At 36.3% G+C, this 20815-nt stretch overlaps 1 protein-coding gene across 1 annotated transcript in view; it reads left to right on the top strand.

Moving 5' to 3' along the window:
• The window catches only part of PTPRD (protein tyrosine phosphatase receptor type D), a gene marked incomplete at both ends in the record, with an annotated part of 283207 nt that overhangs the window by 187994 nt on the left and 74398 nt on the right, over window positions 1-20815 (top strand). Inside the window, 4 exons of the mRNA XM_082497465.1 lie at window positions 4236-4445; window positions 7696-7856; window positions 13432-13446; window positions 16081-16193. Of these exons, the coding sequence (XP_082353591.1) occupies window positions 4236-4445; window positions 7696-7856; window positions 13432-13446; window positions 16081-16193 (499 nt within the window). The remainder of the gene's footprint in view (window positions 1-4235; window positions 4446-7695; window positions 7857-13431; window positions 13447-16080; window positions 16194-20815) is intronic.

Genomic DNA, 20815 nt, shown 5'->3' on the forward strand with positions numbered 1-20815 from the left:
CACACAATAAATAAATTTGGAAAAAAAAAAAACACAAAAACTAAACACGCTACTCTCTGACCAAATAGTTCCTGATGTTCAAGTGACAATATTGTGCATATCTTTTTTCAGTACAATATCAGACAACTGCCTAGTATCAGAAAGGGCTGGGCAATAGATTTTCCAAAGAAATATGTTCCAAATATTTTGCTTAGATTGTTGGAAGGATATTTGCTGAAAACACTACTCTGGAGCTTTAACTCCAGTACATAACTGACCAGTCCAAAAAATCACTCCAGTCTTATTGTAGTTACGCAATCTTCCTGGATCCTTGAATCTCAGTTCTGAATGAAACTGAGAGAGATGCAAAATCTTAAAAGAGCAGACAATGTACTAGATATTGCATAACTGAAAATAATAGTTATTAGAGATACAATCCTTTTTTATTAAGTCAAAATTTAATTTTATTTTTAATATCATGTGATCTAGTGATTTTACTTAGATACTTTATGCAAGTAAATGAAATAGAAACAAAATATTATGATTTGCGGTAAGTATTACCTAGTAGGATTACTTTAGATTTGTAAACAATAAAACCTAAATAAATGCCTGTATGTTAAGTGTTAAATCAATTCAGTAATTTTATTGCACTCCTGGTATGAAGTACAACAGAAGATATATGTGCAAGTAATGAAATTTGGCAACAACCCCATTTATATATGAGACATAAATGAGGCCAGAGGTTCACCTGAGGTCTATTCAGTCATGTGTAATCAATGTCATCGACAAAATTTTTATCAACACACAAACACCCTTAAGTTTAGCTGGCCTTAGGTGATGAATAACCACCTTTGAAAAAGTTGAACACATTTGGTTTGACTCACGCTAATTAACTTTTAGTATTCATAGCCAAAACTCAGTTTCTGATCACTTCACCCACTGTAACAAAGTACTTCAGCATTGCTGTCTGTTAAATATATGCATTTTATGTTACTAATCTAAATGCAAGAAATAATTAAGATCAAACATTTTTCTTCCTCTTTCAATCTCAGTCTCATTTTGATTCCAGTACTCTTGCAGTATTTTGACATTTTATCATGCGTTATTTAAAATCTAAATTGTAAATATGTTGTAATCCGGAAGCTTATGGTGAAGAATTACTTGACGTAGCCACACAAATAGCTATAAATTCCAATGGAAACAGTACCCGTAAATGGAAATATCAGTTATCGTCAGGAATGGCTGAAGCCATGTACCTCTCCTTGTACTGCAATACCTGACTTTCTACCTTTGTGTTTCGGTGGACTTCAGGATAGTCAGTGCTGAGTCCTCTGCATAGCTATTCTTATCTTTTTAAAAGATGGCTTCATATAGAGACAAACTTTTCACAGAGTGCTTCCCTCATCAGATCTTCTAAGGGCTGACGCAACCTGGAACAAACTTTAATTAGTCTCTGCCTCATGTTCTGCCCTCAATAACTCTACCCGAGGCATAGGAAGCTACCAACAGATGTGGGAGTCACCTTCGATAAAGCAACTAAATAGAATCTTTATATTACAGTTCTCTACTGCCCTCATTTTTATACCATTCAAATTTACTCTAGCAGCTCATTAAACTGTTTAGGAAGAATGAAAGACAAAGATGGACTGCTGATTTTAATAGAGTCCTTGAGTAAAGAATAGTGATTTCTAGTCACAGATTAGGGCCAGTTCTTTTTTGCTCAGAGGATCCATTGCAGTGCACCAGCTTTTGTGTCGGAGCAAGGAAATTGATAGAGTTAAATGAATGTACTCAGCCTTAGAGCTGGAAAGCAGTTGATTGCGTAGATCTTCAAAGGCGTAACATCCAAATGCCGTCAATGCTAAGGAAGGTTGGATCCAAGTGGTACAGGTTGCATCCATGTCTATCTGTAGCCTGTGTTTGAAATATGTACTTCCGTGAGAAGGGGTGTTAAAGTAATCAGTATTAAAAGCTTCTGTCTCAGTAGCAGAGTGAATAGTAGATTGTTTTACACACATCAGAATTGTTCATTGCGTAATTGCAAAATGCAAGGTCCCATGTGGGAAAGGCAAAAAGATGTACTAGCTAAGATAAGGCCTAATACTGAAGAAGAGGCTGAAGCAAGAAAGAGTTTCCCTGACTAAACACATTCTTTAAAATGAAAATATATAGTGAAGATTAGATTTTAATCTCTTTTTTTTATTGAACTCTATCTAGCTCTGGAGATTTCTCTCCCCCTGCTAACAAAGAAGTTTGTGCTAATCTGTTGTTCTAGCACTGTTTGTGTGCTGAAAAGTCTAAAACAAGTGTGTGACCTTGGAAAAATTTATGATTGCAGTCTGCGTCTACAGGACATTGAATAAGTTTCATAAGTGAAAAATGAGGGGAACCATAAAGAGACCTTAGAAGTCATCACTTATCACCCAGGATAAGTTCAGGCTCCTTGTACTCAAATCAGATTAATATTTGTTGAATGCCAGTATATCTAAAATGATAAAAAATATTGAATAAACATTTGTCCCTTTTAATAAGTAATTCATCAATGGATTATACTGGCTGAGCTTAAGTTCATTTAATAGTTAGTATATGTTTTACAAGTTTGAGCCTAGCATCTAATCCTGTCACGAATGTGCTGGTGTAAATTTTAGCCTTGTTCATCAGAAAAAATATGTTACGAAACAAGGAAAAGTTACATTTTGACAGTTAGATCAGGCAGTTAAGTTCTGAAGTGTGAATTGTGTATGATAGGGTGGTAGAAAATATTTTGTAGTGCATCAGTAGAAAAGTTGTTTTAGGATTATTGGTTCCTGTTACTGATTCCTATCACCAGTCTATTGTGTAGTGTTTTACAAACCATGAAGAACACAACTTTTGCTGCTTTTGAACAAGTGAAATGGCAGTCAATTTCAGGTTTGGGATGAAAGACAAATCACACCTATAAACTTTTCTGCACTTCATTTACTGTATATGAAGTACATTGGAAAGTACACTTTTCCCTGAGATGGTCAGGACTTTAATATGGCCAGAGTGCTTGGCAGTCCTCATGTTAGAGAGGGAAAAAAAAAAAAAAAGCACCATCTATAGCCACTTATTGTATTTCGGAGTTACCAGAAAAGGTTAAAAATAGTTCATATAAATTTATTTTCAAAAATTGGGATTTTTTTTTTTCAATTTTGTAATTTTTATTCCTGGTTTTTAAATAATTACATCATATGACTTACTAATTTTTGTTGTATCAAACAGGAGATAAGAAAGTACCTTGCATATTCATCGAGAAAATATTATTATGCATTAGGGAAGTGATTGTCCCCTTGAACCCATCACTGGTGAGGCTGCATCTCAAATACTGTGTTCAGTTCAGTTTTGGGCTCACTCCAAGAAAGACATGGTGCTGGAGCACATCCAAAGAAGAGCTATGAAGCTAGTGAGGGGTCTGGAGTACATGTCTTATGAGGAGCAGCTGAGGGAACTGGGGTTGTTTAGCCTGGAGAAAATGGAGGCTGAGGGGAGACCTTATCGCTCTCTACAACTACCTGAAAGGAGGGTGTAGCGAGGTGGGGGTCAGTCTCTTCTCCCAAGTAACAAGCAATAGGACAAGAGGAAACAGCATCAAGTTGTGCCAGGGGACCTTTAGATTGGATATTAGGAAAAATATCTTCACTGAAAGTGTTGTCAAGGATAGGAACAGGCTGCCCAGGGAAGTGGTTGAGTCACCATCCCTGGAGGTATTTAAAAGACATATAGACATGGTGCTTAGGGACATGATTTAGTGGTGGACTTGGCAGTGTAACAGTTGGACTTGATGATCTTAAGGGTCTTTTCCAACATAATTGATTCTATTATATGACTGTCTTCATACCTATATATGCACACAAGTACATACGATGTGTAATATGATGTGTGTATATGAATGTCCTCAGAGAAGATATACTGCTTTTTTAGCTTCCTCACCACCCCCTGAGACAGCAATATCAGACACTGAAAATTGATCTAATTGTTTTACGTTTGTAGTCTGGACAGTGCAATTGCTATGTAGTATCTTAGCAAGGTTGACAAGAAATTGGAAGATTTTGCAAGAACTAATTTAGTGATACTCATATGCCCTGTGAAATGTGGATAAATTGTATTTTTCTGGTTCCTGGTCATGCATTAAATTTTCTCCTTGCATTGTCAATAAGTTACATGAAAATTGTTTACAGTTATCTTTCTATTCTTTCTTTCTTTCTCTCTCTTTTTGCCCTCCCTTCATTCTAAAGCTGCTTAAGGAGATAGCTAGGAAACGCAGAAGCATTCGTCTTGGGAGGGAAGTTGAATTAAAGCCATATATTGCAGCTCACTTTGAAGTTCTTCCTACGGAGTTCACGTTGGGGGACAAGAAGCACTATGGTGGCTTTGAGAATAAGCAACTGCAGAGTGGTCAAGAATACGTCTTCTTTGTGTTGGCTGTAATGGAGCATTCAGAATCTGTAAGTTAGTTATATTTTTCAATCCCAATATTACCTTTCCACAATCATGAAAACATTTTTTAATGATTATTCCACTTCTCAAAAGCTATTTTTTTACAATATATGTCAGAGCATCTTTAAAGTGATTGCTTTCTTGCTTAGTTCCAATTAATTCCTTGAACTTTTCTATTTTGCTTGCATTTTTATGTGTTACTTCTGTGTATAACTGAAACCTAAGGATCACCTTTTATTAGCTCTGTTGTGATCCTTTGCAAATTACATGCTTTGCTATTTGACAACTTCACAGCAGTGTCTTTCTCAATGTTTTTTAAAAGAGTTTCTCTCTTGCCTTAATACTACCATTGAATAGTGACATTGGATATGCAGGATTTTTTGAAAGATCCATTGAACCAGAGATATGCACAGTTAGCTTCTTTAGTTACAGTCATTCCCTAACAACTTTATCAGTGAATTGTTCGAAAGTTAGAAAATAATTCAATAATAAGGAATATTCTTAATGTGGGCTAAATAATGAGCTGTCATTCCTCTTTATGTAATTCATCTTGTAGTTATGTCCCCTTATGCTTGAGTTAATCTACTGCATGACTATAGTAAAAAAAAAAAAAAAAAAAAAGACAGAAATAGGACTGTTGAAAGAAGTTGCAACACACATTAACATTTTAACATACTGTGTGTAATATGATATCGTTCTAATTGGTAGCTGAACCTGACAGATACATTTGCTGGCTCAACCGCTTGAAACTACTACACCAATAATCTGAATTGTAGTCAAATGCTTCCAGTGTGTAACCTTACAATTGCTTTCTTGACGTGAACAGAATTTGCCTGCTTAAACAAAATGAGGAAGTAGTTTCCATTTGAATACTTTTGGATACATAGCTTCATTTGAAAATAAAATAAATGCCTACTGGAAGTTCTAACATAAATCAAAAGTTCCCCTTTCGCTTTTTGACAGTGGCTCTGTGTAGACTGAGAATTCTGAAGGTAGCGCATCAGAAACATTCAAACTGGAGAAAGTAGATAGCTTTTACCTATAAAATTAGATAGCCAAAAATCTGTGTGACGGAAATTACTTGTACTAAAATTGATCTTTTCAATACGAAGTACCATTTCTTATTTATTTTTCTACATTACTTAAGGCATTGGTCATTTCATGTAACCCTAAGGTTATTACTTTGTTAGAGAGGAATCAGGATGAAAAAGCAGGAATAAAGAGGGTTGTAAATTTACAGCTGAAAAGACTGGTATGGTAAAATATATCCAGAGGCCTACTGTTGAAGATTTCAAAAGGCATTGCTAAACTTACAATGTGGACAATATCTGGTTTAGCATGCCATCTGATACATCTATGTGATTAAGTAGCTTGAGGTAGCCACAGAAACTGAAGAGTTTGTAAGGGTGAGTGAGTTTCAACTCCCAATACTCCAGTGTATCTGCTCTCAATATAGCTAGTTTTCTTCTAGGACTATAGATCCTACTGGTGTATGAGTTGTAACTTGCAATGGATGCTTTTTTCCAATATTCAAAATACTTTTGACATAAGGTTTCTTCTTCAGAGAATACAAAATTTCTCTGTTGAATGGCATAATAGAGAACTTGCTTTACAAGAGGGCATGGGGAGGTCTGAATTTGTTTAACTTCATAAAATGGAAGCTGAGAGAGTTTATGATTACAGTTCATAAATACGTTAAGCATTTTATGAAGAGGAAGGACAAAAACAATAGATAAATTTGGCAAAATAATGAGTTTAAATTAGTCATTAATACAGGTAGGTTGAAAACTAAAAGCAAAATTCTATTTATTAGAGAACAGGTAGTAAGTACTCATACCATTATCCATCACTTTCCCTCTGTGTCCCTTTCCAGGCATTTTTTCTGCTGGCTGCAAAGAAAGAGACTAAATACAAAGAGTTTCTTAAAGTAGCAATGTGCTTTTTTCTATAATTTGCAAATACTGAAGCTGGGAATTACAGATCAGTCTGCTCAGGTGTTTCAGGAATGGAACACAGAGAATCCCCAATTTCTAAACAGCAATCACAGACTTTATAAGATGTTTGGTGCCAGGTTTAGTGAAGGAACATAACTGGACATAATTGGCATGGGTAGTAGCTCAGTACCAGCTACTATAAGTGCCTCAGCTTTGCTGGTCCTAATCCTATCTCTAGCCTTAAAGCTAGACACTGTACTGTAGCCCAGAGCCCAAAACAAGGCCAAATGAAGGGTAAAAAAAAACATGATAACACTTGTCCTGGCTTTGGGCATCTTTCAGAATATAGTGCAATCATGGTAAATGGAAACTAATATCTTTTCCTGGTTATCTTAATCTATCATAGTTGACATTCCTGATCTACTGCTGAATCAAGTTTTTAAGTCATTTGCAAGAGCTGTGGTTCAAATCCTAGTTTAGTGCTGGTGCAGATACTCCAGCAAAGACAAGAAATAAGTACAAACCATTCTTCACTTCTGACTTTACTGTAGACCAGAATATAAAAAAAAAAGTTATTATTTTCTCATCACAGATCTTATCCTAGGCCAGCTGACTTTACACCATCCAGTAAGGCAAAGATTTTCAACGGTCTCTGTTGGGTCATAATTCTAGTTCCATCCCTAAGAAAAACTTTGAGTATTTAGCTTCCCTTCATATTCTACAGTGGCTTCCCCTGTTTTTCAGACTTAAATTTAAATTGTCTCTATCATCTATAAAAACACTGTTTGTCACACAGTATTTGACTGATTAAAATGCACCCTACTTTTGCAACAGAGGCCTTTTCTAGGAACCTCCTACATTCAGTCCCCTTTATTCTTACCTATAGTGCTCTCATTCTTTCCAAAGCATCCTTTCGTATCTTGCAGGAAGAAATAGTGTTAAGCCAATATGAACAAAAAAAAAAAAAAAACAAAAAAAAAAACCAAAAAACAAACCCCAAAATGAGTAACCAATGGGTTTTATTCCCCGGTTTCCTAATACTACATTTTCTCATTCTCTGCTTAAGTTGCAAAATGTTCTGTGAAGGATTGTTTTACCTCATATGTCCACAGGTCACTGCTAATATGTGGAGCACAAAATAAAGATAGTGATAACAACATACTGTTCAGTTTGCAAGTTTATATACTGCCTGACTTAAAGAAAAATTTTTGCATTGCTGCGTTCATGGCTTCATTATCTTGTATAGATTCATTTTAGATCTAGGATAGTTAGTATTTTAAATGCACTCCTTTATCATTAAGTAAGACTTACTTTATTTGTATAGACCATGTATGCAACCAGCCCATATTCTGATCCTGTTGTGTCGATGGATCTTGATCCCCAACCAATTACAGATGAGGAAGAAGGCTTGATCTGGGTTGTCGGACCAGTTCTTGCAGTGGTGTTTATCATCTGTATTGTTATTGCTATACTTCTTTATAAAAGGTAAGTTTACCTTGTAGTTTTTCTACCAGGTGTGTAACTTTCTGAACAGGCTGCCCAGAGAGGTTGTGGACTCTCCCACTCTGGAGACATTCAGAACCCGCCTGGACGTCGTCCTGTGCAACCTGCTGTAGGTGACCCTGCTCTGGCAGGGGGGTTGGACTAGATGATCTCCAGAGGTCCCTTCCAGCCCTGACCATTCTGTGATTCTGTGATATATTGGCCATTTTATAATAGTGTTCCATATTATATTTTTTTTTTTACTACAGTAGTAACTGTCATTGCTTTGGGATATTTCTGTATTTATTAACAATTTCCAGAATACTGCAGAAATTTTAGTAGATTGACTGAAAGTTTCCAATAATTACAGGTATGTGGGTACATTTTTCTCTTGATGACACTCTATTAACATTTCTGCATTTAAATGTTTTTTCCACTTTGCATACGTTTATGAAGAAAATATGTGCTTGCATATAAATATGTATGAAATTCGCACATTTGACTTTTTTAAACTTATTTTTAGATGTGTAATAGTAATACATTAGGGCTTACATTCAGCTTGATGTTAAATGTGATTTTCATCTCCACTCAAGTAATTTGAGTTTTTACTTTTGACAGTTGGCCTCAATTTGGCAGTGTCTATATGAATTTGAAGCTCTGAACTGAGAGATTAAAGAAACATCAGTAGCTGTTTTCTACTAATCTTGCAATGAGATCAGACTTCAGTTATTCTTCTTTCACTGTCTATGACACAGGTGTAGGTTTGCTATTTCACAAAGGACTTTCCTCAGCCTTACAACATACAAGATGAAAACTGTGTATGATGCCTTAATTTATACATAGCAGCCTTTTACAGTGTAAACGAGTTCACAGGGGTCAAGTTACTGAATCAAAACCAAAGAATCAAACACACAAGGCTTCTTTTAGAATTTTTGAAATATATTGATAAAGTATAATTGGAAAATACAATAAAGATGCTGGGGCCTTCTCGGGGGTAGGGCACACTAGGGATAATTGCATTAAATGGAGTATGTCTTCTAAAACTAATGGCTATGATGCTATCACCTGCATATAAATATCTAAAATCTGCTTGGAAAGAGAATTCTCTGCTCAGAAATAAAAAGACAGTCTAAGGGTAAACCTTAGCTTTGGATTCCAAATAGAGGAACAGTCTAAGGGTAAACCTTAGCTTTGGATTCCAAATAGATATATACATTTATGGAATGTATATAGGTCTGTAATCATGCAGCAGCATAATACATGGTCTATTGCTTGCAGATATTATGTCTCCTGAAGATTTCTATTTGTGCCTACTGTCTCAGCCAATCTAATTGATTAGCAACCAGTGAACCTCTGTTTGTGCCTGTCTGTCACTTCAAAACCTGGTCATTAGAGACTTGCTAAAAGTGAAATACTCCTTTCTTCTGATTGTTTTGGAGTATTAAGAGTAAAATTTCTCCTACACTACAAAACAAATACAACCAATGGCACATAAAGCAAATGTGTAACTGCTTCTGGAAATATTGATTACATTTGTGGAACCATAATAACAATCTTCAGTTGTATTACCAAAAAAATTACAGGCATATTCCACAGATGAGCAGGTAAAATCTGTTCAACAGTAGTGTGAAAAGATTGTCATTCACTGAAAATGGGGGACACATTTTCCATCTGTTATTTACTACTGGTACTAAAACTGTTTGGGCAAATGTCCATATGTATTTATTTATTTTTCTATTTTCAGCTATAAGCTGTAAATTGATAAACTGTACTGATCTCAAAAATTACTTCTGAGGAATTATGACTGCAGTTTGACCAGTCTATGGTCTTCTGTGAACTTTTCATTTCTTTAAAAAAAAGTAATATATAATTGCATATTTATTTCTTAGAGTATGCAACCTTGATGCAAGCTAACTTCTAGAGTTTGATAGCTTTAATGTCTGTAGAACAGCAATAACTAGACAAGACAGTATGAATATTTAGCATAGTGCTTTGGGAAAACAGTGACATTTAATTTCTGAGTTGACTCTGTTAAAGGGAATTACTGTGGCTACAGTAGTTGGACATGGTAAAAACATGCAATAAAAATTAGGAAAATAGGAAAACAAGATAGTTTCAGGAATACAGGGAATTTTATAGGTATATTTCTAGAATATATTGGGGCATAAATGCAAAAGATGGGATAAGGAGAGAAGAAAACAAAGAATAGAGAATGTCTGCCTAATACATGAAAACACATGTGAAATATATTAAAAAGAGGAAGATGATGTTAAAGGATGTGCAGTGGGAAGAAGACAACTCAGAAATGACCATGTCTTTTGAAGTGTAAAGTGTAGTAACTCAAATAATGGTCAACTATGCTTAATTCTGTTTCTCCATAGAAGCCTTTATGAACAGACTTGGACTCCTAATCTCATGATTTACAATACTACTTCTACATTTTAATTCCAATCATAGAGAAAGGATCACTGTGGTTTCTAAAAGAATAATTTTAAGGGGAGAAGTCTTGTCCTCCTTTAAAACAGATGCTATCACAGATAATGTGGATAAGTTGTGTGGGTTAGTGTGAAGCATATTTAATTGTCAAAAAGACTAGGAGTGCATGTTTGACCCCTTTGTTATTTGTTGGTCAGTTTGTATAAAGGTTATAGCCTCTGCATTTACTCTTCTTAAAATCTGAAAGCAAACATACTGCATAGAAAGATTTTTGGATCATATATTAGAATATACCCAAAAGGTCATTGGAGCTTAGTACTTAGTAGTAATAGATAGTGAAAATACTAAAGAGTACCTTTTGTTGTCATCAGATGTAGCTGCAATATAATACCCAAACCAAAGGGTCACACCTCTGGAGATTGCCCCATCCCAGTCTTGCTTAGAGCATGGCCAGCTACAGCAGGTTGCTCAGAGGTGTGTCCAGGCAAGTTTCAGTATATCCAACTCCACAGGCTCTCTGGGCAACATGTCTTCAACTATCCTCACAGTAAAAATTGTTTTTTCCTGAGTTACGGTTGAATTTCCTGTCTTTCTGGAGTTGACGTCTTGGCAAACAGAACTGACTTGGCCAGTGACCAGTTTAGTGTTCTCTGTCATTGCAGCAGTGATGCCACCCTGCAGTCATGGTGAAGGGAGACAATTATCTTGGAGCAGATCTTTAATCTGTTGGACTTAAATGTAAACAATCAAATTTAGGCATCCAAGTAAATTAGCTAAACATCATTTTCCTTTTGGTTATATTCTTGCCCTCAAAATATTTTTTTTGCTGGTTCAAACATGGAATAAAGTATACATCATAGTAAGGTTTATATACAAAATTTCAAACAAAGGTAAACACTTACCTAGATATAGAGGTAGTGCAGGCTAAGTCTCCTCTACAGGCAATGCTTAACCATTATGAGGGCTGTTTGAGTCACAGTTTATATCTCAAGGTGGTTTTGATAAAAGCATTACCTTGCTGCAAACTACAGCTTAGGCAAACCTGCAGTAAATCCTTTTGACTTGCTTGTGAATGTGTGATACATGTTCAATTACACAGTATTTAGAAGGTTTGGAACCCAGTTAGTGAATGTTAAAGAGCTCTAAAAATTGTTCACTATGTCTCAGAAACTGACAAACTAGAAAGAGAGTGCATGACCCCATGAAGCATCCTTTCATGTCCCCCACTACCCCCTCACCCATATGAATTTAAGCGGCTATTCCTCCTGGTTTTTAAGAAATCGCATCTTCTATAACTTCTCTAATTTCAGCCTTTTGCTGATGAAGAGCAAAATGTTCCTCATTCTAGATCTTTCTAGAGTTGGGTTTGTTTGTAGAGTGGGTTTCCATTTGGAAAGAAAATAAGCGAAAGCTATCTTGACAGACTTTGTGTTGTTTACTCTTATAAAGTGCAGCCTTTTGATTTAGTTCAGAAGACAAGAACCTAAACTTGAATCTTTTGAACATAGTGAACTTTGGCACTCTGAATCATAGAGTCATAGAATGATTTGGGTTGAAAGGAAACTTTAAAGGTCACCAAGTCCAACCTCCCTGCAAAGAGCAGGGACATCTCACACTAGATCAGGTTGCTCAGAGTCCCATCCAACCTGACCTTGAATGTTTCCAGGGATGGGGCATCTACCACCTCTCTGGGCAACCTATGCCAGTGTTTCACCACCCTCATCGTAAAAAACATCGTCCTTATATCTAGTCTAAATCTTCCTTATTTTAGTTTAAAACCATTACCCCTTTTTCTATCACTAGAGGCCCTGCCAGAATGTCTGTCCCCATGTTTCTTATAAATACCCTTTAAGGGTATTGAAATAATGCAATGAGGTATCCCTGGAGCCTTCTCTTGTCCAGACTAAGCAACTCTCTCAGCCTCTCCTCATAGGAGAGGTGTTCCAGCCCTCTGATAATTCTTGTGGCACTCCTCTGGACCCACTCCGCGGGAAATATCTTTCCTGTGCTGAGGGCTCCAGAGGCAGATGCAGTACTCCAGGTGGGAGTCTCACCAGCGTGGAGTAGAGGGGCAGAGTCACCTCCCTTGACCTGCTGACTACTTGCTGAATCTTGAGCTATAAGAAGAAATGTCCTTCTAAGGGAAAAAATAGATGTTAAAAAAAAACACAGACTTGAAAATGGGGGAATCTTAAGTGATGGTGAAGGATTCTATAAAGATTTTTTCATATCATGTGAGCAATCTGGTCATTGCAGACTGCAGGCTATTAAAAGTTTGTAGAAACCCTATTCATTATGGTCAACAGACAGACAGAAAGATAGACAGTGTATTTAGAACCTGTTGGTGGGAGATAATATATTATTTTCCCTGTTTAGCTGACCTTTATGGATCGTAGATCACTACAGATCTATATATGTCACTGTAGACTTAAATTTGTGACATTCCTTCTAAATCTAAAAAAGGTGTATAATACTTTGTTAGAGAAAGATTTATGCTTACCTTACTTTCCAGGGTTCTCTTAAAAATTTTTTGCCATTTTATTAATCTGGTTTTGTAAAGTCGTTTTTAAAGTTTTCTTTGGTGGTTTTTTTTCTTTTTTTTTTTTTTTTTTAATTTAGTACAAGTCTTATGTATCTCATGTATTTAACCTTGTTCTTTGCCTATCTTTCTTTCCCTCTTCTTCTCCCTTTCTCTCCTTCCCTTTCTCCTCTGCCCTCCACTTTCATCGTTCCTCTCCTCCCTTTTCTCATTTCTCTTCTCTCTCAAATGTAAGAGGGAACTGTATCTTAGTGACATGTCATTTGTCAAGGTAATGTTAACATTACTTTGATAACTCAAATTAAACACCCATTCTCCATTATCTCACTGGCTAAAATTTGAGGTGGCACTATGTTGCAGATAATGTCTAAAAGAGATTTTTTTTCAGCAGAAGAAGGTTCTCTTTGGACTTAACCTTGTGTCCTCCTTTTATTCGATGATTCCAAAGCATTAAATATTTTCATGAACTGTCATTTCTTAATTTGGTTTATCTTTACTGTAAGTCAACATTTCTTACATCTCCTGGTGTCATGCTTAACCCTGTTTGCTGCTGGTCGACTAACATTTCACCTTTTCTCCCCTCTTTGCTGCATTAAAATGGAGCAGTAAACCTGACAGGTGAGAAGTGAAAAGTAATCACTCTTCATTTAATCCAAAAAAGGAGAAAAAAAAGTTTTCATTATAATGATCTAAGACAAAGTATCTGTCAATCTACATGAATGTAGACAGTAATCTATCAATACAATGGCAACTGAAAGATTTGTTGTGTTGTTTACAGCACTGAAAAGTAGTGTAACACATGCAGCCAAGTTTCACTGTTTTTTTCTGTGTATCCATGAGGTACATTTTCAAGAGACATCACAGCTATACAATATACATAAGGTGTTATTTGTGTTTTAATGAAGTTAAAACAGTGGTTCTTTGCTATAACCAAAGCTGTTCAAGGAATGCATGGTTGTGGTTGAAGTGTTAGCTGCTCTAAATCTCCATAATGCTCCATACGCATGCACTTAGTGCTGACTTACAGTTCTACAAGTGAAAATGATACGGTGATCTCATTTGTCTTTTACGAATTTTTTTCCAGCTGTCTCAAAACCATTGCATAATCTGAAAGAATTGTGATGTCTTACATAGTCTGGAAAGATACAAAAAGGCCAGAATAATAAGAAATAATAAACCATCCTATTGTCCTAAGTATTCAAAATATTCCGATACATGATTAGAAGAGATTTTGGTGCTTTTAGTAGATTAATATGAAGTTATGCTGCCCAGTACTGACTTGCAAGAGGAAAAAAGGTAAATGAAGCTTGTCTATGAACAGTTCCACTGATCCCTAGACTTCAGGAGAGGGAAATATAGATAAAAATACTTCTCAAAAGCTGCATCACACACCTTTATTTCAGAAGTAGGAACACCAAGGCATTGTGCTACTGTGGTAGGAGTTTGAGATAGTCAGAATCAAAAGTAAAAAGGGAATTTCAACTGAGTTTCTCCATAATATTTTTTTTTTAAAGTAAAACCAGAAGAATCAGATTTAAATCTTCCTCTCTTCACTAAAGAGAAGTTAATACATGTGTTAAGATATCTACCAGAGAGCAGATGGAATGTTTTTACAGCAAAACAGCCCCTGCACCCCAGCCCCGTAAAATTGTAGGACTAGTAACTTTCAAATTATTCCTGTAACGATGTTGCTGTTTGGCTTTTTTGCGTAGTCTTTGAAATCTTGCTGTATGCACCTTTCGTGAATGCCACCAGGTATTCATCATTTCAAGAACAGCAAGAAATCAACTGGAGCATTTTTAAGATGGGAGCCCAGCAGAATAATAACAAATTTAGCTGTCATATTTTGAGCCAATTAGAAAAAAGGAAGAAAAAAAACCCCTAACAATAGTGTTATGTTAGAGCAAATATTGGACATCTGGAAAAGATTCTGCTATCATAAACCTTATAATAATCTCAGTTCTGTTTTCACAAAGTAACTCTTTGGTGCTGTTTACATCTTCATTTTATACTATATGAAGATTTCATTCAGGAACTCACAGAGTACCAGTGAAGAAGGATTCCACTTCAAATTAAAGCATTAAATTTTCATATTCTTGAACAAAAATGCAGAGTGATAGATATTCTTTCTCTAACATGGTTCTCCGTGTTTTTGCATCAGAAAAAGATAATCTCAAGTGATGGGAGTCCGTTGTACCAGAACAGTCAACATACACGGACTCTGCTTCTTTCTAGAAAAAGGGAAGCATACACAAATTTCCTTTCCTTCCTTCCTTCCTTCCTTCCTTCCTTCCTTCCTTCCTTCCTTCCTTCCTTCCTTCCTTCCTTCCTTCCTTCCTTCCTCCCTCCCTCCCTTCCTCCCTTCCTCCATCCTCTGTCCCCTTCCTTCCTTCTTTCCTTCCTTCCTCCCTCCCTCCCTCACTTCCTTCCTTCCTTCCTTCCTTCCTTCCTTCTTTCCTTCTTTCCTTCTTTCCTTCTTTCCTTCTTTCCTTCTTTCCTTCCTTCCTCCCTCCCTCCTCTGTCCTTCTCTCTTTCTTTCTCTCTTTCCTTCTGTCTTTCCCAGCTTGTTTTGGACAGTTTGACAGGAGTACTATAATTGCAGGGAAAGTCTTTCATCCAGAATCTGAACCTTGAATATGTAGGTGTGATCATTTGCATGAAGATTGTGTAATGGAGCTCTTAAAGAGATGTGAGGCAACAGAGCAGATTCTTAACTTCCTATAACGTGAAAGGAAGTCTTCTGGGGTAGATGTCTTCTGTACTGTTCTCTGTCATATTGAAAGTACCTGAAGAATGCAGGGTATTTTTTATGGGCAATGTAGAGCTGTGTGTATAAAATATGAAGTATTCAATGATAATAACTTGGCGTGTTTGTTTTTAATTACATGCCCAAGAATTGGCTATTTTTTAGTAAAGGTACAGCTAGCTAGTTTTTAAAATAGAGATAGTGTGAATTTCTGTACATTTCATGTTGTATCTTATAATAGTTAACTGTTTGGGTGCCCAGAATGTTGATCTAGAGAATGCAGTTATTTTCCCTCTGACATTACTGTATTTACATTTATTTTGCCATTGCAAATTGTAGCTACCCTATCCACCATGCTTAATTATTTTACCTTTGCACTGGATCAAATACACTTTCAGAAATAAATTTCTCACCTGTAGAATATAACGATTAAACAGTCAGGCACCTTTATTTGTCAAGCTAACACCTCGATCTTATGTTTATGTGTATTTACCTTCTCCGTGCAGGAAGAGGGCTGAATCTGATTCTAGAAAGAGCAGCATACCCAACAGCAAGGAGGTCCCCTCTCACCATCCCACAGACCCAGTGGAGCTGCGACGCCTTAATTTTCAAACTCCGGGTAAGAGACAATAATAATTCACGGAGAGCTCTATGATCACAAACTGATTAGTGGTGCTGTTACAGAACAGATTGATTGTTCAGAAGAATGTATTTTGATTGATTATAAAGTTTTTACACAATGTATTTCTTTGTTAGTTTTGGAAATAATTCTGTAATTTCTTCATTTAAAGAAAAATCCTGGATGAAACAAAATTAAAATTTGTAAAGAAGACCCCAAAGTCACACATGTTGTATGGATATTTTCTATGTGCTAAAATTACATGTTAAAGCTAACAATGCTAGAAAAGATTATTGGGAAATGTACCTCCCTCTATTTATTAATGATCTTCTTACAGCTACATCTTTGTAAATAAGCTTTCCTCTTACCTACTGCATTATCAGGTAATCAACATCATTGGAAGTTCTACTACATTGTAAATGTACAATACAGAAAAGAAATACTAACTACAGAAATGTTTTTTTTTTTCTTTTAAAATCAGGCTGTATGTTAGGGTTGAGGAGGATATTAGCATGTCAGTAGTTCTGAAGGTAGAAGCAACACACTCCCAAATATTTTATTTATTAAGCATTGTTTTCTTAAAGCTGTTCAGTTTATGATACTTAAGAAACACCAGGAGAGAAATACTTATAATAGTATTGGGGTTTTTTACCACCCCATGAGTGGTAAAATGAGTCAATTTTTTTTTTTTTTAATTGGCTTTATTTTGATCATGATGTATTCCAGTAGACTTTTTTCTATTACAATATGATTGCACATGGTCCCGGTCTGGTGCTAATTACTTACCGAATCTTCCTGAGCCTTGTATTGGTCAAATTTATTACATTAAGTACAAAAAATAATGAATTCAAGCTCATAAAGGCAGGAAATTAAGTACTTGAGATGTTGAGAGATTAGCTGCAGACGCCAACATACTAAATATTACGAAAGGGTTAACTGAACTCACAAATCTCATTTCTGATCTTCTAAACAGTGGCTGTATTAAGATAGTGTGCCCCAGCATGAGTGGATCGGCAGAGCAATGAATTTAGGGTCAAACACCCAACATCCACGCTGCATGCTTATGGCAGAGGTAGAAAGGGAAGAGTCCAGAGGCCTGAGTTTTACCCCAGCCTTGCTTTTCTAGTCTGTTCCAGTTCACTGAATGCTCTTTAGCAGATGGGGCAAATTTGGTGTGTTTCAGGAATGCATCTTCTAGTTTAGTTTCATCTGAATATGGGAATCTTGTTGACGTGCTCTGGGACCTCTCTACAATATGAACCTAAGTGCATTAAATGGAAATGGTTGAAAGTTTTGGTTCACAGCTGTGCTTCTGAGACTGCAATATTAATGGAGACTCATCCTTACTGAGCAAAGGCTTTGTATGTTATGCAGCAAAAAACTTTCATACTAAGTTTTAAAGATTGTTACAGAAATAGAAGTATACATACAAGTCTTTGAAACATCAAAAGAAAAATTACAGTACTTAAAGTTTAGCTTATGCCTAAAACAAGTCATTATCTGTATACAGGTACATACTGAGTAGAGTGGATGGCTTAATGACTAGGTATATAAGCATAATTTTCTGCTGTCCATGTATTTAGATGTGGAGTCTTACCTATCCATTTAGCATTCATCATAAATTAAAATGAAATGTGGGCAGAAAAAAAATTATTCCAAGTCTTAGCAACTTTACATATAAAATTAATTTATTGTAATTAATTCTCAATTTACATTCAGAATGTAAAGTTATTAAGAAATTGCAGAATTTGTGGTACTTGTAGACACCGTAGTTCTGCCTCACTGATCTGAAAAGAGCTGGAGAGGAGTGGAATTGTACCTTTTCTTGCAGTGCCATAGTTTTTTATCTGGGAAGTTTGCAGTTTTCTGTGAAGATAGTTGAGCAGAACATCTGCAATCCGTTTCTACTATGAGGCCTTTTTCTTTGCTGTAAACCTTTTCACAAAATGGAGGATTAAAATTATTATTAAAAATATAGCACAGAAATAAAATTATGACTTTTTTCCTACTATTGTACCACCTAAGACCCCTAGGCATAGGTCAGGCCGTTATGTTACTCAGCATGCAACCAAATATCAAGAAGAAAAATCCTACCCCAGGAGATTTGTCTTGTAACACTTGCTAATTAACATGTTCTTAATATGTAATCTTAGCCCCAGTGAAGTCAAGGTACAGTTCTTCTGCTAGTAAAAGCAGAACCTCACTTAACTCATATTAACTTCAATTAGGGGTAACATTTCATTAAAATCTGGCTGAGTTCAACTTAGATATTTAGATCCTGCTGGAATGTTTATCCAACTCCACACAATAACACACTGTTAAATAACATGCAAGACAAACCTTTTCAAGGCAAATTTAGAGAAACTACAGAAAGGCTGTACATTCAGGATACTGTTTTTGTTGGGTTTGTTGTTCTTTCACTGTCAGATGTGTGTTTTTTATTTTCTACCAGGTACCAGAAATAGGCCCTAGGTACTGCTGGGGCAAAGTTAGGCAGCTGCGAGAAGGGTTTGGGGCTGATGTCATTATCTGTTGGGTTTGTTTCACTAAGACATCTACAGTCACCCTTGTATGATGGCCTTATCTACTATGTAAGATGTTATCATTTCTGAACATTGCCTACAGATAAATGACAGTGTTGAATGTACTTCGATAATCAGTGTATGCCAAGTCAGTACAACTGCATCAGGATAGGTGATTGGACATCACTGTTATTATAATGATTTATTTATTTAGATTATGAAAGCATCCACAGTTTCCTTGGAGCTTTCCAGGCACACCAGTTGCTTCCAATGGGAGGGGGGAAAAGGAGTTTACAATGAATCCATAATGTGAAGAAGTGTTAGAAAAGAAAATTTTAAATTATATTGGCATATCCAGATTGCCAGTTTTCACTGGGAGAAGTGAATCACGGAATCATGGAGTTTCAGAGTTGGAAGGGACCTCTAGAGATCACCTAGTCCAACTCCCCTGCTAAAGCAGGATTGCCCAGAGCACATTACTCAGGACTGCATCCAGGCGGGGCTTGAAAATCTCCAGGGAAGGGGACTCCACAACCTCCCTGGGCAGCCTGTGCCAGGGCTCTGTCATGAGACACTCCTATATAATTTGAATGCAAAATGCTTGTTGTGGTAAATTTGAATTTCTAACCGCAAGTACAAAATACTCCCAATACAGGTGGCTAGACATAACTTTTTGAAAGAAATTATGGGAAAGCAGTATTTTATCTTTGGTGATATGTAGGCAATGATTTAGGCACAATTATGTTGTACTTGTCGTAAAATTCTCAATTCAACATGAAGGTTTTATAAAAATCCGCAGTCTAAACTACCAACACAGCAGATGTCTTGCTTTCCTTTCATTTTTTCTTGTCCTGTTAATACAGGTCTGATACTTACCTAAATGTTTTCCTATCTTACCTTGTCCAGGAAGGATCAAATTCATCTCTGGCTTCACTCCTCACTGGTTGGAGTAACTCCATAGATAAATTTGACATTTTGTCTTGACATTTGGAATAGCCCACAGTTCTACATCTGAGAACAAGACCCAATGTCCGTATGTGTTATCCAAACATGTATATTTGTTAGATAAGCCCATATGCCAGTGAGTGGGTTACAGCTGTGCCAATTTTTTTTTGAGTAAACATGAAAATACCCAGTCTCTCAGTACCATACAGGATTTAATTTAGGAATCTGTTATTCTTCTGGAACTAGAGTAGTTGAGGAAAAGTCAGTCTCTTCCCATTCTACAAGTTTCCTGTGAAATAAGATTAAAATCATTAACCTAGTGTGCAAATTTTAGAAGTGTCTATGCCACAAGGGAGAGTAAAGTTAGGGAAGGGGTAATAATTAAGCCCTCACAAAAGGTTCTATCAAATGAGGAAGCCCAGTTTTGCATAGAGGAAAATAACTTATGTTAAGTGGTTTGAGTGGGTTATGAGAGACCCAAGGCTCAGGCAAAGACTTCAATCTGCCAATCAGCCAAAGAACTAAATTGAGTCGTGCCTCAAAAGTGACTGTTTTTTTCCCCGTTTAAGTATAAAGTGTGTCACACTTGCAAGTAATTTGTGTAATTGGGTGCCAATTAAACAATTATCTCATTATCTCTTACGAACTAAATAAGTTGCTTTGAAATACAAGAAAAATAAATAGAATTATTACAGCTCTGAATTAAAGACTCTGCTTTTTAATAAAAAAGTGAGTGCTCATAAAACTCTTATTCCCTGCGTTCCTAAGGCAGTTCCACTAACTTGTTTCCAAGATAAGGCAGAAAAAGCATAAACAGGTCCAGAGGAAGAAGGTGCACATAACAGAAGTGGAAGCAGTGATGTCAGGATTTAGTCACCTGCTTTGCAGTATAGCAGGAAATTTCTTACCTGAGTTTATCCACACAATCTCTGTTTATGAGAATCATGACAATGCTGAAGGAAGTACTGGGGTTTGTCTCCATGGCAAGACCAGACTTTGTGTTTGTCTCCATGGCATGTTTGTCTCCATGGCAAGACCATAACTTTCTCACAGTGAGCAATCATACATACAGCTCTTCATGTGAACTTGACTCACATGAAGGATTTAGGTACCTAAAAGAGGTATAGGCTTCAGAGTGCAAATGACACTTCTCTG

The sequence above is a fragment of the Vanellus vanellus genome, assembly GCF_965231255.1.
Source record: "Vanellus vanellus genome assembly, chromosome: Z".
Taxonomy (NCBI): Eukaryota; Metazoa; Chordata; class Aves; order Charadriiformes; family Charadriidae; genus Vanellus; species Vanellus vanellus.